At 48.1% G+C, this 27,895-nt stretch overlaps 2 protein-coding genes across 4 annotated transcripts in view; one reads left to right on the top strand and one right to left on the bottom strand.

Annotated features, from left to right (window-relative positions):
- Positions 1-19,844, bottom strand: part of LOC131140676 (protein jagged-2-like) — a 36,445-nt gene extending 16,601 nt beyond the window's left edge. For both annotated transcript variants that reach the window (XM_078795992.1, XM_078795993.1), the window contains exons 1-6: positions 19,632-19,844; positions 18,321-18,632; positions 9,954-10,011; positions 5,264-5,518; positions 5,120-5,180; positions 150-280 (exon numbers count right to left, since the gene is read on the bottom strand). In XM_078795992.1, the coding sequence (XP_078652118.1) occupies positions 150-280; positions 5,120-5,180; positions 5,264-5,518; positions 9,954-10,011; positions 18,321-18,632; positions 19,632-19,700 (886 nt within the window). In that variant the 5' untranslated portion in view covers positions 19,701-19,844. The remainder of the gene's footprint in view (positions 1-149; positions 281-5,119; positions 5,181-5,263; positions 5,519-9,953; positions 10,012-18,320; positions 18,633-19,631) is intronic.
- Positions 1-27,895, top strand: part of LOC131140235 (BRF1 general transcription factor IIIB subunit a) — a 273,391-nt gene that overhangs the window by 84,842 nt on the left and 160,654 nt on the right. The gene's annotated exons all lie outside the window — the stretch shown is intronic.

Here is a 27,895-nt window from a genome sequence, read left to right as displayed (position 1 = left end):
AAGAGAGGGAGAGACCGACAAAGTGTGTGATGAATTTCCCCCTCACCGTGGCTATGGAGTTTTTTCCTTATGGGTCTTGTATGTGAAAACCCCGAGGGGGTGAATATTTCTGCAGGTGTGAAGTTTGATTATGGAGACGAGCATCTGACCTTTGTCACACAGCAGCCCCCCCCAGTTCTGGTCACAGGTGCACTGCCAGGGCTTGGCGCAGGTGCCATGCACACATCCCGGGTACGGCAAGCACTCGTCACAGAACGGGCCACGCCAGCCGTAGTTGCACCTGCAACACACCAAGGTTATCCTCCGACCGAGAGCAGCAGGGAATCTGACAATGATATTCCCGACGGGAATCAATGGCGCACGGGAAGATGTTTGTGTGCGGTGGCGGGATGGGTCGTCTCCGAGGGGCGGGTCAGCTAATCTGTTGGTTTATGGCCGCACTCTGTTATTCCAAGGCCCGGCGCTAACCTCGCCCCACCTGTCCTGTCATTTCTACCATGGGCTAATTTTAGCCTGCGGTCAGACGCCCCCCCCCCCCCCATTGCCCCCCCGCCTGCACTAAATGCTGCAAAATGGACACAGGCCGAGCCCGTCTCCTTCCAGTGGTGATGTACTGCTCCTGAGGACAGTCGCTACCTCGGCTTCGGACCCGCTTTTTACCATGCAGACCAAGATTTGTGTCCAAGTGTTCAAAGTGCTGCCTGGGGGCCATTTGCAGCCCGGAGATTGTCTTTCATTGGCTCGCAGAATCATCATATTTTGCCGGGTCCAAGACGCTAAAACGCCACAACCATCATGGAGGACAAGATGGCTTCCTTGAGCATGTGAAAGGATCTGCTCCTATGAAAAGGACAGTGATAACCAATAACTAGGCAGGGTTTAGTTATTTAACAAGATGACTAATATTGTTATGGATTCACATTGCGGAAGACAAATACATGAATACATGAATAATGAATACATGAATAATGAATACATTACATCAAGCCCAAAGAAAGCAAGCCAAAGCTTATTTAGTTGTTCATTCATTCATTCATTTTCATTCATACCTATGGACAATTTGGAGTGGCCAATTAACCTAGCATGTTTTTGGAATGTGGGAGGAAACCGGAGTACCCGGAGAAAAGCCACGCATGCACGGGGAGAACATGCAAACTCCACACAGAGATGGCCGATGGTGGAATTGAACCGTGGTCTCCTAGCTGTGAGGCCTGTGTGCTAGTTGTTTATTTAGTAAATAGGTTTTAAAGAAGATCCTGAAAGACGTCTAAAATAGGTGAAGACCAAGACCATCCTTACATTTTCCTTCTGAGGGCCTGGCTACACAAAGCAGGAGAGTAGAAGATGAGAACCACAAAGAAGGTGAAGACCAACCGAGCTTCATGAGAGCCAATGACAATGGAGGAAGGGTGGAGAGAGGAAGGGTAGATACTCTCTGGTGTTTGGAAACGGCGGCGCCTCCGTGGTCACACGGCACCGCAGCTATTTCTGCCGCTTGTCTTGTACAGCATGCGTGCATTGTTTACCACAACACGGCGTTGTACGGCGCTGTACGGCGCTGTGGCTGCTGTGGACAGTCGCTCTGGCTGCGGCGTGGGTGAGCGTGGAAAATACCGGGGCCCGCCCGCAAAGCCAAGGGTGGCATTACCACGCCAGCCCCCGCTGCCTCGACCGTCCCAACGCGGGAAAGGGGCTGCCCTGGCTCAAAATATCCGCTTGGCCACAACCCCCCCCCCCCCCCCGGCTACTACCCCCGCCTGGCTTGCGCCCCTCAGACTGACCACACCCTGACGATGACCGTGTGTGTGTGTGTGTGTGTGTGTGTGTGTGTAGATGCACTTAGCTGGCGGTTGCCTAGCTACTGTTTGCTGTCACATGAGGGGGCGTGTGTATGAAATATGAAATATGAAATATGAAATATGAAATATGAAATATGAAGTAAATACCAAACACATTTGCTACTTTTTTCCTTCTTCCTGTTCCTGTTGACGGCCTTTAACACGTTAATGCTTCATTCCTTCTCTCAGTCGTCATCCATGTTGCACAATTCCTCTAAGTTGTCCTCAGTAACATCCATGCCAATCATCTCATGAACCAGGACGTTCTACCAGGACGCCTCGTCCACGTGCTCCTGTACACGCTAGCGTACGTTTGCGTTTGCATGATGTTGGCCTGGCCATCAGCCAAGGTACAACCAGTGAAACCAGTGGAGGGCTGCCAGTCTCCTGCATGCTTCTTTTAAGCGCTGGAGAGCAAATCACATGTTGAGGCACATTCCACTAGTTTCCTCTCTCTCTCTCCCTCTCTCTCTCTCCCTCTCTCTCTCCCTCTCTCTCTCCCTCTCTCCCTCTCTCTCCCTGTGCTTCCATCCTGCCGACTTTTCCAATTAGAAACATGCCATTTTCTGGTGCTGTTAACCCCTAAGAAGGACGCCGGGACAGCTACTTTCCCAAAGCATCACTGCAATGAACGATCATAAATGAACATACATCTCACTGGTATGTACAATAATGCTTCAAATGTCAATACTGGACTTAATAAGAAGATTATTAATACAATTATTAATACAATCAATATTGATGCAATAAGAGTCATTCATCCAAGTGCAATATGACATCTTGTTTACCGCAACTCCACATTTGGTCATTGTAATTCTACATCTTGTTTACCGTAATTCCACCTTTGGTCATTCCACATTTGGTCATTCTACATCTTGTTTACCGTAATTCCACATTTGGTCATTCCACATTTGGTCATTCTACATCTTGTTTACCGTAATTCCACCTTTGGTCATTCCACATTTGGTCATTCTACATCTTGTTTACCGTAATTCCACCTTTGGTCATTCCACATTTGGTCATTCTACATCTTGTTTACCGTAATTCCACCTTTGGTCATTCCACATTTGGTCATTCTACATCTTGTTTACCGTAATTCCACCTTTGGTCATTCCACATTTGGTAATTCTACATCTTGTTACTGTATTGGTTATTCTTTTGACTGCAATCCTACACTTTGTTACTGTATAGGCTATTGTTTTGATGCACAATATTTACACTTATTTTGAACAGCACCTGTCACTTTTATATTTATATTCTTATTCCTTGTTTATTTTCATCCTTTTTTCCTTCATCTTATTTTTACCTTCCACAAAATGCACCGTGGAGTTGCACTCAAATTTCTTTGCATGCAATAAAACGACAATAAAGGCCATTCTGATCCTGATCCTGATCCTGATCCTGATTGTCATGATGCCAAAAAACAGCAACTAACTTGATCTTCACTGCATAAAACATGTTGTCATACTGCTGCCATACACAAATAAACACTTGGGAAATAGGAGTCAACTTAGGGTAGGGTTAGGGTTAGGGTAAGGTTAGGGTTAGGGTAGGGTTAGGGTAGGGTTAGGGTTAGGGTTAGGGTTAGGGTTAGGGTTAGGGTTAGGGTTAGGGATAGGGTTAGGGTTAGGGTAGGGTTAGGGTTAGGGTTAGGGCTAGGGTTAGGGTAGGGTTAGGGTTAGGGCTAGGGTTAGGATAGGGATAGGGTTAGGGATAGGGTTAGGGTAGGATTAGGGTTAGGTTTAGGGTTAGAGTTAGGGTTAGGTTAGGGTAGGGTTAGGGTTAGGGTTAGGGTTAGGGTAGGGTTAGGGTTAGGGTTAGGGTTAGGGTTAGGGTTAGGGTTAGAGTTAGGGCTAGGGTTAGCTGCCATAGACAAATAAACACCTAGGAAATAGGAGTGAACTTAAGCAGGGGTTTTCCGAATGGCTGCCATCTTGGCTGTGACGTCAAAACCACCACATATTCATATAAATTCACACACATAACACAATAATAATATTCACTGATATTGTGTTGTTATGACTTTGGTATAAAATAATAATAAAATAAATAGTTACAATTGTGTGGTTTTGGATGGTCGGTAAGCATTTTAAATATTATCCCAGGCTAGTATTCTTCTCCCAAATCTCCATGTAGCAGTGCACAGAATCCATGACCGCTGGAGCATCCAATAACGTTTAGTGATCCTAAAGGAATCCTGGGTGGGAAGCGCTCCACTCTCAAAGCTGTCTGGGACGTTCATTTTTGGGTGACATGGTACTAGATAACAAGCGATCATTCTTCCTGGTGTGACCGAGCCGGCCCAGAGGTATGAGGTCCACGTGCAGTTCTATGCTGTGCCTTTGGGTTTTACAGTTTGATGGGGCGTGGACATCAGCAGGAGGGTACAGGATTCATCTCTTTTGGGACATGACGCTTCCACCCCTTCCCACCGGATAAGGGAGGTGTTATTGAAAGTAAAAAATGTAAAACCAGAGTCAACCTGGTTTACGTTTCAAGGTTTTAAAACCCATTTTCAGCCCATGGAGGCCAAGTTAAATAAGTCATGAAATTGATGGGGGGGGGGGGTATCATATGGGGGTCTACCCAGGTGGGTTTGGTTTGTGTCGGCTGTAAATCAATAATAAAAACAAAACATGGTAAACCGAGGACGACCTGCACGTAGAATCAGAATTTCTATGACGTGTTCTCCTCTGAGTCCGCTTAGCACGATGATGCTAACAGCAGGACTTTAGACGCTACACTTCAATACATTTTTGGTGGCATCCTATTTCATTCCGAAATGAAACTAAAAGCTTCCTCTTGAGTCAAAGTATTCGCTTTACTGCTACTGTTAAAGCACTCGGCTTCACGGATGTGCTTCCTGTCCTGGAACGTCACACGATGTGTTTACGTGGCTTCTCGCCGCATTCTTGTCGTCCGCCTCTCAGTGGGTGGAATCCACACTTCCTAGCGGCCGACTGCCAGTCATAACAACGGCGAGGCGGATAAGAAGACGTAATGTGGGCTTCAGACGGTGGGCTCGGGGGGTGGGGGGGGGGTGCATGTGGGTGAGGGCAAGCCGCCTTTAGAACAGGAAGTAGAAACAATGGCTTCTAGATGACAGTGAAGCTGAGAGCCAGATGGAGGTGGGTCGAGGGGGGGTGGGGGGTACTGGAGGTATGCTGCTTGGTATGCTATCAGCATGCTACCCCCCCCCATCCTCATTAAGCGCACCATGCAAACAAGCTCATATTTTAAGAGGCTGACATGAGAACAAAGACAAAACAACGTGAACTCACGTGCACTCGCCGGGGATGTCGCACGTGGCGTGCACGAGGCTGCATCCTGGCTTGCAGATGGCTTTGACCAGGAGAGAGAAGAGCGACATCGTTGTTGTGGTTTGTTTACACCAAGTCCACAAGACCACCACATGCTCCCCTCACCAGTCTTGCAGTCGGGGCCGGTCCAGCCTTCCATGCAGCCTCGGTTCCCCAGCTGGTCGCACACGTAGTGACCAAAGTAGTCGTCACGAGGGCGGCACACTTTGTTGCACTTGCTGCCGTAGTAGTGCTCGTCGCAGCGCACACGGACGCTGTACTCCATGCTGGCGCTGGAGCTTCGAAACTCCAGCATCTGCCGTTCCTCGCCGGGGTTGATCATTCCTTTGTGGACACTTCGCTCGATCAGCAGCTCGTCATCTGAGGACGGAGATCAGCCCACAAACACAAGACTGCCTTCAATTATCCTTTTTCCAAGCAACACGGCTTCTACATGCCAACCATCAAGTGTTTCTTCTATCAAGCCGTCAGCAAGGTAGAAATATCTCAACCTGCCGTACCGTCATGTATTGCATGTACTGCATGTACTGTCATGTACTGTCATGTACTGCATGTACTGTCATGTACTGTCATGTACTGCATGTACTGTCATGTACTGTCATGTACTGTCATGTACTGCATGTACTGTCATGTACTGTCATGTACTGTCATGTACTGTCATGTACTGTCATGTACTGTCATGTACTGCATGTACTGTCATGTACTGTCATGTACTGTCATGTACTGTCATGTACTGTCATGTACTGCATGTATGACAGCTGCATAAAACCACCCACAATGCAACCCAGCGCCTGACCAGTGACGAGGGACACAGCTTGGACACACTGGTCCATTGCCTGCTTGGCAACACCTTGCCTTCCTTGTGAAACACCCATGGGTGTTTCACAAATAGGACTAGGTTGGAATAGGACTAGTAGGTTGGAATAGGACTAGGTTGGAATAGGACTAGGTTGGAATAGGACTAGGTTGGAATAGGACTAGGTTGGAATAGGACTAGTAGGTTGGAATAGGACTAGGTTGGAATAGGACTAGGTTGGAATAGGACTGGTAGGTTGGAATAGGACTAGGTTGGAATAGGACTCGGTTGGAATAGGACTAGGTTGGAATAGGACTAGGTTGGAATAGGACTAGTAGGTTGGAATAGGACTAGGTTGGAATAGGACTAGTAGGTTGGAATAGGACTAGGTTGGAATAGGACTAGTAGGTTGGAATAGGACTAGGTTGGAATAGGACTAGTAGGTTGGAATAGGACTAGGTTGGAATAGGACTAGTAGGTTGGAATAGGACTAGGTTGGAATAGGACTAGTAGGTTGGAATAGGACTAGGTTGGAATAGGACTAGTAGGTTGGAATAGGACTAGGTTGGAATAGGACTAGGTTGGAATAGGACTAGGTTGGAATAAGACTAGTAGGTTGGAATAGGACTAGGTTGGAATAGGACTAGTAGGTTGGAATAGGACTAGGTTGGAATAGGACTAGGTTGGAATAGGAAGAGGTTGGAATAGGACTAGGTTGGAATAGGATTAGGTTGGAATAGGACTAGGTTGGAATAGGACTAGGTTGGAATAGGACTAGGTTGGAATAGGAAGAGGTTGGAATAGGACTAGGTTGGAATAGGACTAGGTTGGAATAGGACTAGTAGGTTGGAATAGGACTAGTAGGTTGGAATAGGACTAGGTTGGAATAGGACTAGGTTGGAATAGGACTAGGTTAGAATAGGACTAGGTTGGAATAGGACTAGGTTGGAATAGGAAGAGGTTGGAATAGGACTAGGTTGGAATAGGACTAGGTTGGAATAGGACTAGTAGGTTGGAATAGGACTAGTAGGTTGGAATAGGACTAGGTTGGAATAGGACTAGGTTGGAATAGGAATAGAATTGGTTTATTTGCTCCCCACCAACTTCCTGTCTCCTTTACGGCGACTCTGCTCTCTCAAACTGTGATGGCCGCTGCCACATGAAAAATCCTCATTTAAATACGGGAGTCGGCATGGCTTTGGCATGTGTTGGAAATTGCACCAGCAGCCACAATTCCTTAGTTTGCCCCCCAATGTTGGGATCTTAGCAGAGGGGGCCCCTGGAGCACTGCCTGGTGTTAACATGGAAGGGTGTTCATCATCCCGCCGCTCCAATAACAATGTGCAAGATGAAAAAACGTGGAGGCGGAAAAGGGAAAAATAGGAAAATGCAGCACAGGCACGGCAAGAAGGGCCTGCGGAGGTGTGATAACTCAAAGGCGTCAGGAGTTTTCCTGCTCAGTGAAAGGCCATACGGCCCTTCAGGATATCCAGCCCAAGGTACGCCGGAGCCCGGGAGGAAATAATAAGAGCCTGGGATAGACGAGGAAGGGCGACATAGGAAAAGACCCTTCACGTTCTCAAGGAACAGAAACACGGAAGGTCTTGGATAAGCAAACATGGAAGGAATGGAGCGTCTTTGGAACTGTGAGTTAGCACCTTGGAGAGGCTGTTAGCAATGTTCACCAACAGCAATTAGATGTAAAAATACTAGCCAATCATCAGACGGCTCAACAGACCAGCCCCTGTTACTAGGTAGAGGAGTGGGGGGTGGGGGGGGGGTGGATAAGAGCTGATTATATAAACTTCTTCCCAAGTGAGCGCTTCATGGTGTCAAGTGCAACATGCTGATCATTTCACACGCCTCCTTCTGGCAATAAAAACCTTTATCATGCCCCCCCCCCATGTCTTCAGGGGAGGGGCAGCATTGATGGGAGAGGCGTGGTCACACTACCTGATAAAATGCTCAGCCACAAAGGTCTCATGGGAATGGGAAACACTTTCCTTTGGATCCAACAAACCAATGAAGCATGGGAAAGATAAATACTACTGTAATACTACCGTGATACTGTAATACTACTACAAACAAACCATCAGTGCAATGACCTGCTTTGTCTTTTTTATGTTTCATGTTTCATGTATTCTGGATATGATTTATGATGGTGAGGCTTTTTATGTTTTGTTTTTTTCCCCACAGCTTCCTGTTTTCTGTGTTTTTGGGTTGACCAGGACACGACGGAACGGCGATGAGCAGATGGACGCTGCTTCCAATGCAACACTAGCCACGTATACATGGACCCAAATATTCCAATAGCCACGTATACATGGACCCAAATATTCCAATAGCCACGTATACATGGACCCAAATATTCCAATAGCCACGTATACATGGACCCAAATATTCCAATAGCCACGTATACATGGACCCAAATATTCCAATAGCCACGTATACATGGACCCAAATATTCCAATAGCCACGTATACATGGACCCAAATATTCCAATAGCCACGTATACATGGACCCAAATATTCCAATAGCCACGTATACATGGACCCAAATATTCCAATAGCCACGTATACATGGACCCAAATATTCCAATAGCCACGTATACATGGACCCAAATATTCCAATAGCCACGTATACATGGACCCAAATATTCCAATAGCCACGTATACATGGACCCAAATATTCCAATATCCACGTATACATGGACCCAAATATTCCAATAGCCACGTATACATGGACCCAAATATTCCAATAGCCACGTATACATGGACCCAAATATTCCAATAGCCACGTATACATGGACCCAAATATTCCAATTACATTCGCTTTATTTGCTGAAACGGAAAGAATGTAACCTTTGTATACGCCTCATTCCCAAAGAAAAGTGCCAATCCAAATGACCATATAATGGGATTCACGGGGGTGGAATATTCCTTTCCCAAATCCGATTGAGGTATCTTGTACCCGCTCAAACGGAAAGTTGTCAGGGTGCGTTCTTCTTCTTCTTCTGTTGTTTATTGGTGGTTGGCAAGCAGCTTTGGTGTGCATTACCTCCATCTGTGGAACAGAATCTAAACCCTTCTATACGCCATTCACAAGTCCAGCTTTATTAAAAAAGGAAATATATATCTATACTGGACAAAGGAAAAACTGGCAATAGGGAGTTATTCCAACAAGTGAAAGAAAAAGTCGGGGAAGTGGGTATCACGTGATGTTGATGTTTACGTTTTGCTGGGCATGCCCCATGGACTATTCTGGTTGATTATAGCGGCGCATGGAGACAAGAGATTGGAATATTCCTTTCCATGGATACCATTGTTTTCGGAAAGGTCATTCGGAAAGAGGAAAATGTGGCTACTGTGTTCTTCAAAGCCTTCGTTAGCTCAGGAGTAACAGACTTTCCACACCTTCTGAGTAAACGTGATGTAAACCAGTACTACTTTGATTGACAGGTCGAGCAGCCACGCTACTCCTCATTTTTCGGTTGTTTCTTGAACTTTTTTCTCTTTATGATGGAATATGGTCGGAAATCTGCTGTAACTTGAACTTCTTCCCAAAGGACCAATGTGAGACGACGCTTATTTGATTGGTGGTCAACATGCTGCACCACGCCTGCAATGGACCATGACGCCATGACGCCACGTGCAACCCGACCATTAGCAGGCCTGGATGGAGAACAATAGCACAGCCACCTTCATCACACCATCACACATTGGATTGAGCAAAGTGTGGATGAGGACTGTCCCGTCCCAGCATGTCGTTTAGTGGGACAGCTGCCCGGATGCTAATTAAGGGACGATCTGCAGCATCCAATTAATGGCTTCATGAATGCTATGCACACGCTCAGACAGCCTGGATATTGTTTACATGAATATGACATGTTGCTCATGTAGGGTGGGGCCCCTTTAAGATGTCAAAACCCAGGGTGAAATGAGTGTGTGTGTGTGTGTGTGTGTGTGTGTGTAGTAAAGAGGGAGCAGGCCTTCATCTCACCTTTGCTGTGTGTGCCGTTATCCTGGTCCCACGCCTCCACGATCACCGTGAACGCTCGCTGGAAGGGACGAGAGAGCAGCGACGAGAGTTTAGCAGCGTGCACACTAATACACACACTAATACACACTAATACACACACTAATACACACTAATACACACACTAACACACACACAGAAGAACATGTGTTCCCACACGGTGGTGGTCACTTGGTCATTAGCCAAGATGCTAGCTTAGCCAAACATTGGCCAGTTGAATGGACGTAACTCCGGCTGTAAAACACGAAATGATAATTAGTACTAAGTGCAATGTAATTAGTAATCGGTGCAATTAAGGCCTATTGAAGAGAAGATGTAGCGTTAGCTAGCGGATGTCGCCATGGAGGTTGTTTTTCCTGCCGCTGACCATTCCATCACATCAGAAGGAGCGGAACGCTCGGACCGTTCTGTCATCAGCACGTCCAACGCGTGCACACTTTGTCCGACATCGTCAAAGCGCCATGGCGGCAGGACGCCATGACGCCATGACGGCAGGACGACGTGTTGTTTCAGGTGCCTGTTTTCTTTCTTCCCGCCGCCATCAGCAAACAAGCTGACTGCCATCTCGCCGCCTGTCAGCACGGCCGGCCTCGCACCGACATCTGCAAAGTTCCCATGACCCGAGTGTGACTCGGCGTGGGGCTGCGGGGAATATTACAGGGGAGGGAAGCAAATATTACGGGGGGGGGGCAAATTGGGCCAGATTAGAGACGGAGGGAATACGCAGCCAGATGAAACACAAAGGAGTGCTGGAGTGCTTTATGGCCTTGGAAAGGTGACATTAGACCCACTCTTCTGGGGGGGGGGGCGTTCACACAGACACAAAGGCAGCGTGGCATGCCCTTACACGTCCATGCGCCACAGCGTTATTCACATCAGACGCTGCTGCACGCATTCCCACACAGGTGGACTGCTGGGACTCCTATCCAGACTTCCACCCTCCCAAGCGGCACGGAATTTACACAAGCCATCCATAATGATCACCTTTGGAACAGGAAGTGGTTCCAGGGAAACCTTATCAGGTTGTCATGCTGTGTTGACCGTAGCTTCACCACTTCCCCACCGTATTTTCCCACACGGTGATGTTTATTACCTCCACCAAGGCGGCTATCTAACGGCTACTTCTTAGCTAACACAACAAAAGGACTTCATCATAGATAGTCTTCAGGTCCCTTGTTGACCACGTTGACCTTGGGTGTGTTGAAAGGCACCAACAAATAAAATTGGCTATTATTATTATTATTATTATTATTATTATTTACTTTGAGATTCAGCATTCATGGCAACCTGAAAGATTATTGGTCAATGGGCTGCACGGTGGAAAAAGTGGTTAACATGCAGGGCTCACAGGTAGAAGACCTGAGTTCAATTCCACCCTCGGCCATCTCTGTGTGGAGTTTGCATGTTCTCCCCGTGCATGCGTGGCTTTTCTCCGGGTACTCCGGTTTCCTCCCACATTCCAAAAACATGCTAGGTTAATTAGCCACTCCAAATTGTCCATAGGTATGAATGTGAGTGTGAATGGTTGTTTGTCTATATGTGCCCTGGGATTGGCTGGCCACCAGTCCAGGGTGGACCCTGACTCTCGCCCCAAGACAGCTGGGATAGGCTGGGATAGGAAGGGATAGGCTGGGATAGGCTGGGATAGGCTGGGATAAGCTGGGATAGGCTGGGACAAGCTGGGATAAGCTGGGATAGGCTGGGATAGCCTGGGATAAGCTGGGATAGGCTGGGATAGGCTGGGATAAACTGGGATAGGCTGGGATAGGCTGGGATAAGCTGGGATAGGCTGGGATAGGCTGGGATAGGCTGGGATAGGCTGGGATAAGCTGGGATAGGCTGGGATAGGCTGGGATAAGCTGGGATAGGCTGGGATAGGCTGGGATAAACTGGGATAGGCTGGGATAGGCTGGGATAAGCTGGGATAGGAAGGGATAGGCCCAAAATGGATTTCATTTGCCATAAGAGTAAAAATGTCTAAATATGTGATAACACAGGTAAAATGTACAGCATTCATTTTGACCCCACTCCGACAGTAACGGATAATGTCTGCACCATACGTGGTGTGTGTGTGTGCGTGTGTGTGTGTGTGCGTGTGTGTGTGTGTGTGTACAGTACAGGAGTGTGTGCATGTGTGTGACATACATATGAAGAAGTGTGTCACTGTGCAATTTGTGTCCTTGAAGGACAAAAAGGACACGAGTGTCACATCCTCACTTCGTACCAATGAGACAACCTTCCCGTGTGCATGTGTGTGATGGGGGTGTCATGTTGGGGGGGGACACTTGACACCTGCCAGCCAATTAGCAGGAGTCAGAGGGATTAGAGTTTTCATTAGTTGAGTAGAAAGCAGCCTTCACCTGTCAATAAATAAATGAGTGCCTCAGCCACTGGCCACGCCCCCTGGCGGCTACTATAACGGGTGTGACGCATTTCCGATCATCCCAACGTCTCGTTATGGAAGGGTCGCTTTTCAAGTGTTTGATGGTTTCAGCACTTCACTAGTCTCCAATGCAGGGCCATCAAACTTGTTCACACCGTGGCTCACATCACAGTCGTCGTAGGTCTGACTCGCTGTCAGACCTTACACTTCTGGGAATATTCCTATTCATGCCAGGCCGTGGGAACAATCCCAACTGGACTATCCAGGCCGTCTAAGAAACAATCCCAACTGGACTATCCAGGCCGTCTAAGAAACAATCCCAACTGGACTATCCAGGCCATGGAAACAATCCCAACTGGACTATCCAGGCCATGGAAACAATCCCAACTGGACTATCCAGGCCGTCTAAGAAACAATCCCAACTGGACTATCCAGGCCATGGAAACAATCCCAACTGGACTATCCAGGCCGTCTAAGAAACAATCCCAACTGGACTATCCAGGCCGTCTAAGAAACAATCCCAACTGGACTATGCAGGCCGTCTAAGAAACAATCCCAACTGGACTATCCGGGCCATCTGAGAAACAATCCCAACTGGACTATCCAGGCCATGGAAACAATCCCAACTGGACTATCCAGGCCGTCTAAAAAGACATTTCAGGCTTCGCCACTTTATGTTCAAAGACTTTATGATAAGACAGCTCCAGTCCAAGGAGATGATGCAAGATGCGAGCATTTATCCGGGTGGCATGGATATGGATGGGATGGATATGGATGGCATGGATATGGATGGCATGGATATGGATGGCATGGATATGGATATGGATGGCATGGATATGGATGGCATGGATATGGATGGCATGGATATGGATATGGATGGCATGGATATGGATATGGATGGCATGGATATGGATATGGATGGCATGGATATGGATGGCATGGATATGGATGGCATGGATATGGATGGCATGGATATGGATATGGATGGGATGGATATGGATATGGATATGGATGGCATGGATATGGATGGCATGGATATGGATGGCATGGATATGGATGGCATGGATATGGATATGGATGGCATGGATATGGATATGGATGGCATGGATATGGATATGGATGGGATGGATATGGATGGCATGGATATGGATGGCATGGATATGGATGGCATGGATATGGATATGGATGGCATGGATATGGATATGGATATGGATGGCATGGATATGGATGGCATGGATATGGATGGCATGGATATGGATGGCATGGATATGGATATGGATGGCATGGATATGGATGGCATGGATATGGATGGCATGGATATGGATATGGATGGCATGGATATGGATGGCATGGATATGGATGGCATGGATATGGATGGCATGGACCAGGGTCGCTCGGCATGGACCAGGGTCACTCGGGTGCTGGAGCCTATCCCAGCTGTCTTTGGGCGAGAGAGGCGGGGTCCACCCTGGACTGGTGGCCAGCCAATCCCAGGGCACATATAGACAAACAACCATTCACACTCACATTCATACCTATGGACAATTTGGAGTGGCTAATTAACCTAGCATGTTTTTGGAATGTGGGAGGAAACCGGAGTACCCGGAGAAAAGAACATCAAACTCCACACAGAGATGGCCGAGGGTGAATCCCCCAAAAGCACCACTACAAAAACAAAAACTCCAATTGCATGCAGTCGGAATTTTCTGTGAAAACTTGCTTTAACAGATTAATCGTCCGACTGATTAATTGGTCAGATCTAATTATTCATATTCTGATGAATTCTATTCGTGCACAGAGACAGTAACGGATTTGGGACGGTACTACAATGTGAAACCTGGTGCACTCAAGAACTACAGTACACCCAATATACTTATTGACGTGTACCAGCAGAAGTATTCCATTTTAGAGGTATTCCATTTTAGAGGTATTCCAATGTAGAGGTATTCCATTGTAGAAGTATTCCATTGTAGACATCAGTCATCCCACACAACTCGTTGGAATGATGCGGAGAAGACGCGGAGAAACTCTTCCATCCTATTTTTAGGCCCAGATGTTCTTTAGTAAAGGTGAGGAAACACCGCCATCATCACCATCACCATCGTCATCATCACTGCCCCACCTGAGAGGATGTGATCAGACTGCAGCCAATCCCATTAGAACGGGAAATGAATGGGAATGTTAGCTTAATTCCCACTCTAGCAGGGAGCCAATTACCAGCTCAGCGCTCCAACAGCTGTCACACCTGTCAGTCGAGTCCATGAATAAAACATGGCGCCCTGAGGCAGGGAGGAGGCGGGAAGTTGCATTCGGCCCGTTATTAGAAGAAAAAGTGCGGCGCTAACATCGCCATTGCGGCAGCGTCGCCTCCATGGAGGATCCCTGAGGATCCCCGAGGACGGCAGAGCTAATCAAAGCTAATCAGGGCGGGAAACGACCCAGTTGGCTTTTCTCACAGTGGAAGGTATCAGCGTGGACTTCTGTCACTCAGCCGCTTGGCTGACAGGAAGCCGCCTGCCACCGGACGCATGTCGTGTGTGGCAGGCGTTAGCTAACGAGCAAACGAGGCCACCGGCAGCTGCCCCCAGAACCTGTGAACTCTGACCCGACCCCCAGGAGAGCCTGGCTTGGGACCGTCTGTGTGACGTCCACGTCGTTTAGACGTTGCGCGGGTCAACGAGGACATGTGACCACAGCTTGTACGATAGGAACCCAAAATATGGCCCCTCCCAAATGTTGGAGTATAAAAGCAGCAGTTGGCCAACTGGGAGCCAAATAAGCAACGTGAAGGTGTGATCCCACCCTGGAAGCCAGACAAACAACAATGGAATGTAGGATCCAAAACATTCCCGATGCTCTGCTGGGAGATCATCAAGCAGCACAATGGAAGCTTCTTCTTTCTGCTCCCACAATGCACCTCTCTTTATGGACCTCAGACGTGACAGACAGCGTCAACAATCAATCAGGAGGGGGGGGGGGGCATTTACACGCCTGAGACCAGAACCAGGTCACCTGACGTGGAGCAGCGGCACCGTGGGAAAGGACAAGCAAACACGGGATGATTCCCAGACACATGAAGTATTTATGGTCATCATCCGGCAAGACAAGAGACCAGAAGCACTGATGGAACCCTGGTAGCTGGTTTCCTGCCCTCATGGCGAGGAAACACAGGAGGACAGGAACTGGCATGGCTACAAAATATCACACTTTTACAATCTTAAATATGCTCCAAAATGTCTTCTTTTCATTCATTCATTCATTTGATGGAGCCTATCCCAGCTGCCTTCGGGCGAGAGGCGGGGTCCACCCTGGACTGGTGGCCAGCCAATCCCAGGGCACATATAGACAAACAACCATTCACACTCACATTCATACCTATGGACAATTTGGAGTGGGGGGGGGGGACGAGGAATAGAATGTGGGAGAGAACCCACGCATGCAAACATGCAAACATGCAAACTCCACACATATGGCTGAGGGAATTGAACTCGGGTCTCCGAGCTGCGAGGCCTGTGCGCTAACCACTCCCTACCGTGCAGCCATGTTATGTTCAAATATCTTGAAAAGAGTCCAAGTCCAAACATTTTTAAACAATCTAATGTGTAAAGCTGCAGCAATTAATCGATTAATCAACGGCTAATTGAATCAAATTAACCCCAAACTATTTTGGTGATCGATGAATAGTTTTATGTAAGAAATGATTGACTTAAATACGTAAATATTCCCTCTGAAATATGAAAACAACGATGACAACAGTGTGGTCGGTGCCTCTCTATACCTACTCTCTATACCAGGGGTGGGCAAACCACGGCCCGGGGGCCACATGTGGCCCACCAAGCCTTTGAATCCGGTCATGCTGAAAAGAACATAAAGCTGATAGTATAACACTTTTACAGATACAATTAGATCAATAATTCAAGGAAAATGATAAGCATAAAATAGTGTGTGTGTGTGTGTGTGTGTGTGTGTGTGTGTGTGTGTGTGAGATATATAATATGTTGTGGCCCCCCATTGTTAACTCAATGCGGCCCACAAGTCCAAATATTTGCCCAGCCCTGATCTATAGCATCCGTATCTAACCAGCGAGCGGCCCAACAAGAAGAGTAACTTTGTGTTGTCTGCCAGTTGAAAGTAAACATGAAGCTAACTGAAGCTAACTGAAGCTAACTGAAGCTAACGCTGAAGCTAACGCTGAAGCTAACTGAAGCTAATGGTGCAGGAGCAACTAATTGCACGGTGGAATGGAAACAATAGCGGCTTGTTGGGAATGGCGTCTGTGCCAAGCCTCCCCGCCCTCATTCCTCTGCCCTCCCCCGCCATCTTCAAGACGTGTCGTTGATCGTGAGCGATGGCGCACTGACGGCATGACGCTCTGCTCGCCACTGGAACCACAGCCTAAAACCGCTGGAGGAGGCGGGGCCAGAGGAACCAAAGGCCCCCCTCTGTCCTGCAGAGAGGGGTGAGGGGAGGACAACAGTGCTATATATACCTCCCTGGGAGAGAGGGGGAGGAAATGCGAGGGGGGGGGGGACGTGAATGTTTTTGCTGGAGTCAAAAGTGTAAAGTGGTGCACCCTAAAAATATACTTCCCTCTTGATGAGCAGTGTTTCTTATTTTGAAAGAGGCACCGCTTCCTCTGACCCCCCCCCCCCCGCCCCCCGCCCCCCGCCCCCATCACCTCTTTCCTCCTCCGCTCATCAGCTCTTTCATGAAAAAGATGTCACCAAAGACCCAAACAGCCGGAAGGGTTAGCATGAAGGGTGAAGGGGAAGCCACAACAATGTGCCCCCCCCCCCAGCCGCCCCCACCCATCCCTGCATCTAATTCATGTCAAGAAGAAGCAGTGGCCCAGATAGCAACACTGGAGTCCACCAGAACATCACCTGAGGCTACGGGACACCAGCACGCTAAAAACACTGATGCTACGTCTCAAACGTAGTACTCCTCTCAGTACACTTCAATAAGTACACTGTGCACACTTAACACTTGCTGTAGTGTAGTGTAGCGTAGCATAGCGTAGCGTAGCATAGCATAGCGTAGCATACTGTAGCTTGTACCCCCCATGCCTTTGGATTGATCAGTAGAGATGGGAAGCTTACGGACGGTTCCCTGCAGCGGCAGCACGTCTGAATCCCATCCCAAACGTACGTACGGAAAAGCATAGCACTTACCATTGGCACTGCTCTTCATATGAAAAGGCTATGTGAAGATTGCTATGATGTGCTGTGATGTACCGGCGTGTCACATGGACCGTGGGAGGGACGTAACCGTGACAGTTTAGCGCCGTGCTCCTCGGGTCTGGCAGGGTTGGCTGCTGCTGATGGAATGACTTTCATTCCCCGGCATTCATCTATTTCTATTTATTCTAATAATCGGTATTGTTTACACAATCCTGCTTTGTGCACATGAATATGAATCATTTGGAAGCTTTGGTATTGTATTGGTGTTGTGCTAAACTGACTGGGGGCCGACTCGCATGGTCTCCACTTAGTTTGCGTCGCCAGCGATACGCCGCCTGTGTCGCTGGCACGCGGCTCAGAGGAAACCCGACACGACCAGCGTAGGACTTCCAGGCTGCTGACAGCTGACCACGGGCCGGGATGGAGTAGGGGGCGAGGGGTGGGGGCGAGGGGGTGTCACACGAATGGGGATTAGACTTTTTCTACGAGAAGTTCAAAGGTCAGCTCATGGACGGAAAATCACATGAACGACAACACTAGAAGATCGGAGCACTTGGGAAAGAGCCGATCACATGACCCCATGCGGTTCGCAGCCACTAGAGGGCACATTGGTACGGTATGCAGGGCTTGTTATAATAGGCTGTGATGTATTCACACATGTGATTTTGTCATTGGCTACATGTCTCGAAGTGCATTTGAGGGAATTGAACCTGCAGCTGTACATGCACGTTGCACAAAAGCGCTGACAGCAGTTCTCAGCACTCTTACCGGCCACGCGAAGCGGAAAGGGATGACGATCCTCCCGGCGTCCTGGTTCCGGCTCTGTCCACCCCGGAACTGAAAAGTATTCCCACCGAGCACCTTGGTAGTTTCCGAGCCGTACGTGCACGTTCCGCTGCTGCTGACCTCCGCCTGGTATTCCTTCAAGCACACGCGCACGTACGTGTCGCACTCGTCCACACTGCAGCCGTCCCGTTCCGCATCCCGGCCCCCGTCGCAGCATTCGCCACTCAGCAGCTGACCTTTGGGGTTGTCCACTGTCAGCAACTGGAGCTCAAAGTAGCCTGTGGACCAGGACACCTGGGGTGGACAGAACCATGGGCGGGTCACAGAAGGTACTCTTCTTTTTACACTTTTATGACATCTAGCAATGTGACGAAAATAGCACCACATTGCTTCTTTTTACACTTGTATGACGTTAAGAATGTTTAAAATGGCTAACATTTGATATTATTAACACGGCTTTATTTCCTTTTCCACCTGTATGACGTTAATAATGTTTAAATATGACTTCAAAAAGGCCAACATTTGATATTATTAACACGGCTTTATTTCCTTTTCCACTTGTATGATGTTAATAATGTTTAAATATGACTTCAAAAAGGCCAACATTTGATATTATTAACACGGCTTTATTTCCTTTTCCACCTGTATGATGTTAATAATGTTTAAATATGACTTCCAAAAGGCCAACATTTGATATTATTAACACGGCTTTATTTCCTTTTCCACCTGTATGATGTTAATAATGTTTAAATATGACTTCAAAAAGGCCAACATTTGATATTATTAACACGGCTTTATTTCCTTTTCCACCTGTATGATGTTAATAATGTTTAAATATGACTTCAAAAAGGCCAACATTTGATATTATTAACACGGCTTTATTTCCTTTTCCACCTGTATGATGTTAATAATGTTTAAATATGACTTCAAAAAGGCCAACATTTGATATTATTAACACGGCTTTATTTCCTTTTCCACCTGTATGATGTTAATAATGTTTAAATATGACCTCAAAAAGGCCAACATTTGATATATGAACACGTCTGTGATAAATCGGAGCCTCAAGCCTGAATGAAAAGCACATTAAAAGTGTGAAAAGTCAAACGGCCCCAGAGGTGTGCGTCCCAGCAGGTGAAGCTGCGCGCAATCGACGCACTTACGCGCCAAGTCCCGCGGCGCGCACTTTGGCGCACGCCGGACCGGGCTAGAAGTTGGAAGGATAAACCGTAAAACGTCCAGTGACGTGATGTGACAACCGGAGTTAAAGATCGAGTTCCGAAGTCGAGTCCTCACCTCCGCGCACAGAGCCAGCAGCACGCACGCTAGTGTTACGCGCCGCGCGCTTCCACAAGTCTTCCACATGTCTCCTGCAGCCCGCCGAGGGTGACCATGGGGGGGGTGGGAGGACAAAGTGATGAAGAAAAAGAAGAAGAGGGAAGGATCCAGCGGATCAGCGAATGGTCCGCGGACCCGCACCTTGACGCACACGCTCCACGCTCCACGGTCCACACTCCACGCTGCTCCACGCTGCTCCGCGCCTTCCACGCACTCAACTGCGACCAACAAGCAAGCACAGGAGCGTTTCTGCTGTTAGGGGGAGGGGCCGGACGATGCCTGTATGACGGACAGGCGCGATGACCAATGACAGTGCGGCCCCGAGTGAGAGCACCAATCAAGGCGAAGGGGCGGGGCCAGGAGGGAAGACTAATGGATTTGCTGCTCAGGTCGGCATCCAAAGGATTTATTTGTATTTATTCCACTCATGGAGACGCTGCCCAAAACCAACAAGCACCAAATAGAAATGTTTTTGTTCCAAGTTTACTTTTGGTAGCAAGATGAACGTCAAGTCAACATGACGGACCAAGAAGGGCGCCCTCTAGCGAACTGGGCACCCACTGACACACCGGATGTCACTGGAACATGAAGACAACAAACACACAATAACTTTCTTGTTTCCATCAGGTGACAGGAAACTGCATTACAAAATAAAAGCCCACACGTCTGGCTCCAGCGTGTGCACGGAGGACATGCTGCAGAAGCGGCTGGACTGCCCAGACACAAGATGGCCGACGGGGCAGCCGGACGGAGACGGACAGGTGGCCGGTGACGCTCTGCAGCAGATGTTTCCTCCCAGGGAAGCAGGTGCGGACGTGCACACGCACACACGCACACACGCACCCACGCGCTCCATACGCCTTTACCGCGACTCTTATCAGTGAAACACGTTAGACACGGCTGGAGAGTCGCTTTGATGTTCCTTACCTTCACGGCAGGATGCTAGCATGCTACATGTTAGCCAGACTACACCAAAATTTGAAGGAGCCATTGAATGGGTACATCCTACATCCTACGTCCTACATCCTACATCCTACATCCTACATCCTACATCCTACATCCTACATCCTACATCCTACATCCTACATCCTACATCCTACATCCTACATCCTACATCCTACATCCTACGTCCTACATCCTACATCCTACATCCTACATCCTACGTCCTACATCCTACGTCCTACATCCTACATCCTACATCCTACATCCTACATCCTACATCCTACGTCCTACATCCTACGTCCTACATCCTACATCCTACATCCTTCACGTGCAGCCGCGTCCCGACTAAGCAGGCCTCCGGCTCCTCATTGGACCTTTACATCCGCTACCCAACACGCTCACCCGCTTCCTGGCATGGTCGCTGAAGAGGACGTTTCCGGGACGTCAATGCTTGGATCCACTCAGGCAAAGATCTGGAGTGGAAAACATGGAGATGTTAGCATGTTAGCTCACAGCTTCCATCCCACCCTCGGCCATCTCTGTGTGGAGTTTGCATGTTCTCCCCGTGCATGCGTGGCTTTTCTCCGGGTACTCCGGTTTCCTCCCACATTCCAAAAACATGCTAGGTTAATTAGCCACTCCAAATTGTCCATAGGTATGAATGTGAGTGTGAATGGTTGTTTGTCTATATGTGCCCTGGGATTGGCTGGCCACCAGTCCAGGGTGGACCCCGCCTCTCACCCCAAGACAGCTGGGATAGGCTCCAGCAAGGATAAGCTGCATAGAAAATGAATGAATATTTCTTTTTAGCATTATAGCATATTGATATTCATATTAATATAGACTGAATTTGATGCAGAGGACTCATGTTTCAAGATGGCGCCGCCCGAGTGCAAGCCAGTTATGGCAGCTACGTCTTTAATGCGTTTAGTGGTACTTTATTGGTACTTCTTGTTGTTTTTATGCCATCCTGACTCCCTAAGCAAGAGTGCGGCTATGGAAGTTCATCTTGTTACGTTTGTAGCTTGCGTCTTGCTCCTTTGTTTACACTCGGGATCAGCTGATAGCTTTGAACACCCCTACGCTACGCCGAACACCTGGACATCCCTGTGGAGATACAAAGGAGGAGAGGCTGCATGTCCGGAGTGGATAGTGAAAAAGACGGTATGTCCAGCCCTCGGTGCCATTATGGTACGCATCCCTCGTGAACGCACGCTAAGCATTTCACTTTCAGGCTCAGCTCGCACCCGCAGACGTCTGGTGGAAATGTTTACAAGTGTGGTGGCAAGAATGAAAACAAAAGTCCATCGGTGCTTATCTTATTTTTTTTTTTAAGGAGTAAACTCTGGGAGAGTCTTGTTGCCGCTTGTCTGTTTGGTCTTTGCAGAACATTCTCAGTCATTGGTGCGCTACCTTCAGGTACAGCTACTACCTTCAGGTACAGCTACTACCTTCAGTACAGCTACTACCTTCAGGTACAGCTACTACCTTCAGGTACAGCTACTACCTTCAGTACAGCTACTGCCTTCAGGTACAGCTACTACCTTCAGGTACAGCTACTACCTTCAGGTACAGCTACTACCTTCAGTACAGCTACTGCCTTCAGGTACAGCTACTACCTTCAGGTACAGCTACTACATTCAGGTACAGCTACTACCTTCAGGTACATCTACTACCTTCAGGTACAGCTACTACATTCAGGTACAGCTACTACCTTCAGGTACAGCTACTACCTTCAGGTACAGCTACTACATTCAGGTACAGCTACTACCTTCAGGTACAGCTACTACCTTCAGGTACAGCTACTACCTTCAGTACAGCTACTACCTTCAGTACAGCTACTACCTTCAGTACAGCTACTACCTTCAGTACAGCTACTACATTCAGGTACAGCTACTACCTTCAGGTACAGCTACTACCTTCAGGTACAGCTACTACCTTCAGGTACAGCTACTACCTTCAGTACAGCTACTACCTTCAGTACAGCTACTACCTTCAGGTACAGCTACTACCTTCAGTACAGCTACTACATTCAGGTACAGCTACTACCTTCAGGTACAGCTACTACCTTCAGTACAGCTACTACATTCAGGTACAGCTACTACATTCAGGTACAGCTACTACCTTCAGGTACAGCTACTACCTTCAGGTACAGCTACTACATTCAGGTACAGCTACTACCTTCAGGTACAGCTACTACATTCAGGTACAGCTACTACCTTCAGGTACAGCTACTACCTTCAGGTACAGCTACTACCTTCAGGTACAGCTACTACCTTCAGTACAGCTACTACCTTCAGGTACAGCTACTACCTTCAGGTACAGCTACTACCTTCAGGTACAGCTACTACCTTCAGGTACAGCTACTACATTCAGGTACAGCTACTACAACTACTAACAATGGCGTATTCTCCCATGCAGCAACAGGATCATGTGACCCCCCCCCCCATGGGAGTGTCGTCCAAAACTTAGTCATTTGATTCCCAGCAGGGATTTCAACTTGTGACACTTACTTTCCAGAGCATGTTGGAGCGTCGTGACTAAACACGGCTGCTGATCACTGGGGGGGGGGGGGGGGGGGGGGGTATTGCATATTGCACATCTGGTCCAGACAGGTGTTCATCATCGTCATCATCAGTCATCCTCTGCTGTGATGCTGTGATGCATTCAGGTGGTGGGGAATATCAAATGATCACAAGTTCTAGACAACACTTCAATGCAGCACAGCAAATCCTTCCTGAAAGGAGTCCTACGGTTCATGAAGGCAACATTTACAGTAAATGTTACAGTAAAACAATCACAAGCCAAAACACACTCTACTTCTTTAATAACTGAAGCAGGCCGGACGGGGGTGGGGTCAAGAAGGCAGAAACTGTGCTTGACCTGTGGAGCTGACCCCCCTCGCCCCCGCCCCCCCACCACCTTGAAGCATTAATGGCTGACACCTTCAAGAGGAAGACGCGGTTTGATCAGCTGACAGCTCGCTGACAGCTTGAAGTCCTGAGCGGTTTACGGACATAGCAGGCAGCCGGTCAGGCCTGCATTGCACTTAGGCCTCCCGGACCCCCACAGACCCCCACAGACCCCCACAGACCCCCAGTTGGACCTGGACTCTCTAATGGAGCGCAGGTCATCACCGGAGTCTTCAAAAGAAAGGCCTAAAATGAACTCTGACCCTACTAAAGCACATTGCTAGCCATCGTTGTGTGTTTGCACACGCACACACACGCACACACACACACGCACATACACGCACACACACACACACACACACAGGTAAGCAGGTGTTTGGCGGCGGCGTACGGCAGCAGGTGCAGCCCACTAATCCCGAGGCTTGATAACGGCGGCGCCATGACGGTTTGGTGTCTTCGAGAGGAAGTAAAGCTTCGTATGCGTCTGGATGATGGCCGCCTGCGTCCAAGACTCCTGTGAACGCAGCACGCCGCTTTTAAGGTGTAAACGTGTTTACCATGTCGCCTCTCACACTGTCTATTTCTTAAAGCGGGGCGTTCAACAACATTGAGAGTATTTCTTAAAGCGGGGCGTTCAACGACATTGAGAGTATTTCTTAAAGCGGGGCGTTCAACAACATTGAGAGTATTTCTTAAAGCGGGGCGTTCAACGACATTGAGAGTATTTCTTAAAGCGGGGCGTTCAACGACATTGAGAGTATTTCTTAAAGCGGGGCGTTCAACGACATTGAGAGTATTTCTTAAAGCGGGGCGTTCAACGACATTGAGAGTATTTCTTAAAGCGGGGCGTTCAACAACATTGAGAGTATTTCTTAAAGCGGGGCGTTCAACGACATTGAGAGTATTTCTTAAAGCGGGGCGTTCAACGACATTGAGAGTATTTCTTAAAGCGGGGCGTTCAACGACATTGAGAGTATTTCTTAAAGCGGGGCGTTCAACAACATTGAGAGTATTTCTTAAAGCGGGGCGTTCAACATTTTTCCACCAAGGGGGGGGGGGCATACAGAAAAATCAAAGGATGCGGGGACCACTTTGATATGACAACAAGAGACAAGAGTAACAACAAGCTACGCAGACCCTCCCCATCATAATGCATTCATGACCCAAATGTGAAAGGTGGGGGGGTGTCTAATTGTTCTGTGGCGGGCTGCCACCATTCACCTGCCGTAAGGAGAAGACTAAACCTGACGAAAGCATGGACATCTTGGTTTTCCGTTGTAGCTGACAAAGCAAATAGCCACCTTCCAGAAAGGCGTTGAGGCTGGGTTCCCACAGCCAGCAGCACCTAAACGTGTCATTAAGCCGGACGGGGGGGGGGGCAGAAGGAAGGACCAAAACATCCCCCAGACGCCCTCAATTAGACCCTGAGGCAGACCGCTGATGAAGATGCAGGTGATGCCGGAAAATGAATACCTGCAGCATCAGCTCGGCGACGCCCCCCCCCCCCCGCGCTCACTACAACGTCTTAAGAGGCCCGACATGGCCGACCATACGTGACCGGTACGTGATGTGGAGGAAGCAGTTCCACTTCCGTCCTGTAGGTGGCGTTGATGAGCATTTCACTCATTCAATGGCCGCCATTTCTCTGGGGGCTCTCGACCTGTCAATATACCAAAAGACACACCAAATACATACCAAATACATACCAAATACATACCAAATACATAGCAAATACATACCAAATACATACCAAATACATACCAAATACATACCAAATACATACCAAAAGACATACCAAATACATACCAAATACATACCAAATACATACCAAATACATAGCAAATACATAGCAAATACATACCAAATACATACCAAATACATACCAAATACATACCAAATACATACCAAAAGACATACCAAATACATACCAAATACATACCAAATACATACCAAATACATACCAAATACATACCAAATACATAGCAAATACATACCAAATACATACCAAATACATACCAAATACATAGCAAATACATAGCAAATACATAGCAAATACATAGCAAATACATAGCAAATACATACCAAATACATACCATACCAAGACAGATTAGACTCATCTTTGGTCAGAAATGATGGGAATGATGATGATGCAACTCCACAAAAGAAGAGAGCATGTTTGGTGCAGTTTGAAGCTGAAAAAACGTCTTTCTCATTGAAATATGGCATCTCGCCGTGTTGAGTGACGAGGGTTTAAAACCCAAATGTCACCATCACGCATGCACGGGGAGAACATGCAAACCCCACACAGAGATGGCCGAGGGTGGGATTGAACCCGGGTCTGTGAGGTCTGCCACTCGACCACCGTGCAGCCCACCATAATCCAGCAAAGGTAAAAATGTATCAGAAATGAAAGGCTTTCTCATATAAAATGAGAGGCAAGATTTGTTTCCGAATCAGCACTTTGGGGCGGGGCGGGGCGGGGCGGGGCGGCTCTGAGCAGTTTTGGACGTTTTGGAAGTTGGAGTTTTCCAAATGCTGGTTTTCCAAGGACAAAACTACTTAGCATGCGGACGAACGGCCAAAAGGCGAGAGTCTTTTTAAAATATCCACCAATAATCCAGCAATGCTCAGCCTGCCGAAGAGATTCCTGTTTCAGTGGAATTCCAAAGTCCCATCAGCCCAAAATAAGAAAAGATGCTAATTAGTACAACGTATGCGTCCGTGTTAAAGTTTGACCCCCCGCCCCCCCCCAGCAACAACATCCTCAGTGGGCGGTGAGCCGGGATGCGGGAGCGGCTTGACTCTCACCAGCATGGCCGCAGCGGCAAGCGGGAGCAACAAGTGTGTGCTTGAGTGCATTCCTGCGGGGGCGGGCGGCGTGTTTGCTTTTAGCTCTCACGAATTCTTTTGGTTAGGTCGGCGCTGGCGGCCCGCCGAGGCTCAGCGCACAGGAAGGCCACATAAATCCCGCCGCAGCGCCGACAGCGTTATCACGGACATCGTCTCCCCTCACGACGTTCTGGCCTTTATCCGGCTCCAGTGGGAGGGGCCTAGAATCTTGGCGCCATGCTGTTTGAGCGGGTGGATGCCACTCACAGTTCACGCTATTGTATTCGTTTCCAAATATCCACGCGGGCTCAGCTCCTATCCAAATTATGATTCATTGCGACGCCTGTTGACAAGTTGAATGCGCACGTCGGGGCGGGAACGTGCACATTGTGTAGGTCGCCTTTACGGCTTCACGCCGCATGATTGAGGCGTCCCTTCCAGGCCCAGGTGCCATTGTTCTGCCAACAATCCCCAATCTCAACCAGGAAGCCGCACACAGGACACAAATACAATGAGCAGCGAGGCCGCGGCCCGGCGACCACGACCAATCACTGGGAAAATGTTCCCGCCGCGCACATGCTACACACACACACACACACATGCTACACACACACACACACACACACATGCTACACACACACACACACACACACACGGTACTTACATGCTCCTCTTGAGTCATGACTCAGCTGCTTTGTGTCCAATTGGAGAAACATTCCACAGTGTGGCGTTCCCAATGGACCATCGCTGGCAGAACAAACAAGCACTCCTGTGACCTTTGAACCCAGCTCACAAAATCCTCTTGCATCACTTTTTCATCACTCAGACTTTGAAGAAGAGCCACAAAAAAGTGTGAGCGCTAAAATGAGAAGGATGCTGCACATTCCCACTTCTCCCGATTTCTCCCGATTTCTCCTGATTTCTCCCTATTTCTCCCTATTTCTCCCTATTTCTCCTTATTTCTCCCAATTTCTCCCTATTTCTCCCTATTTCTCCCTATTTCTCCCTATTTCTCCCTATTTCTCCCTATTTCTCCCTATTTCTCCCTATTTCTCCTTATTTCTCCCGATTTCTCCCTATTTCTCCCTATTTCTCCCTATTTCTCCCTATTTCTCCCTATCTCTCCCTATTTCTCCCTATTTCTCCCTATTTCTCCCTATTTCTCCCTATTTCTCCCTATTTCTCCCTATTTCTCCCTATTTCTCCCTATTTGTCGTCTACCAACAAACGTCCAGAATGTGCAAGTCATTGATACGTCGGGAAAATGGTCGATGTTCTTCTTTTTAGGGACCAGACGGGGAAGAGTAACCGTTTGAGGAGTGTGAATGATCGCTTTGCCAAGATGGCGGATGACGGACTGTTGGTGGCTCTTTTAGCGGCCTTTTAATCCTTTAGCATCCAACCAAGCGTCACCGGGTTAAAGGTCAGACAGGCTCAGAGCTGACCCGCCTTCAATCCCCTCTTCTGGTCCGTGTTTACCGTCAACACTCGGGAAGATCTGCTTTGTAGATTTGTTCCCGTCTGGAAGTAAAAGCATGG

This window comes from Doryrhamphus excisus, linkage group LG14, assembly GCF_037039965.1.
Source record: "Doryrhamphus excisus strain RoL-2023G ecotype Guam linkage group LG14, RoL_Dexc_Guam_v1.1, whole genome shotgun sequence".
Lineage (NCBI taxonomy): Eukaryota > Metazoa > Chordata > Actinopteri > Syngnathiformes > Syngnathidae > Doryrhamphus > Doryrhamphus excisus.
The sequence above is the reverse complement of the archived record's forward strand: the minus strand, read 5'-3'. Positions and strand labels throughout refer to the sequence as shown.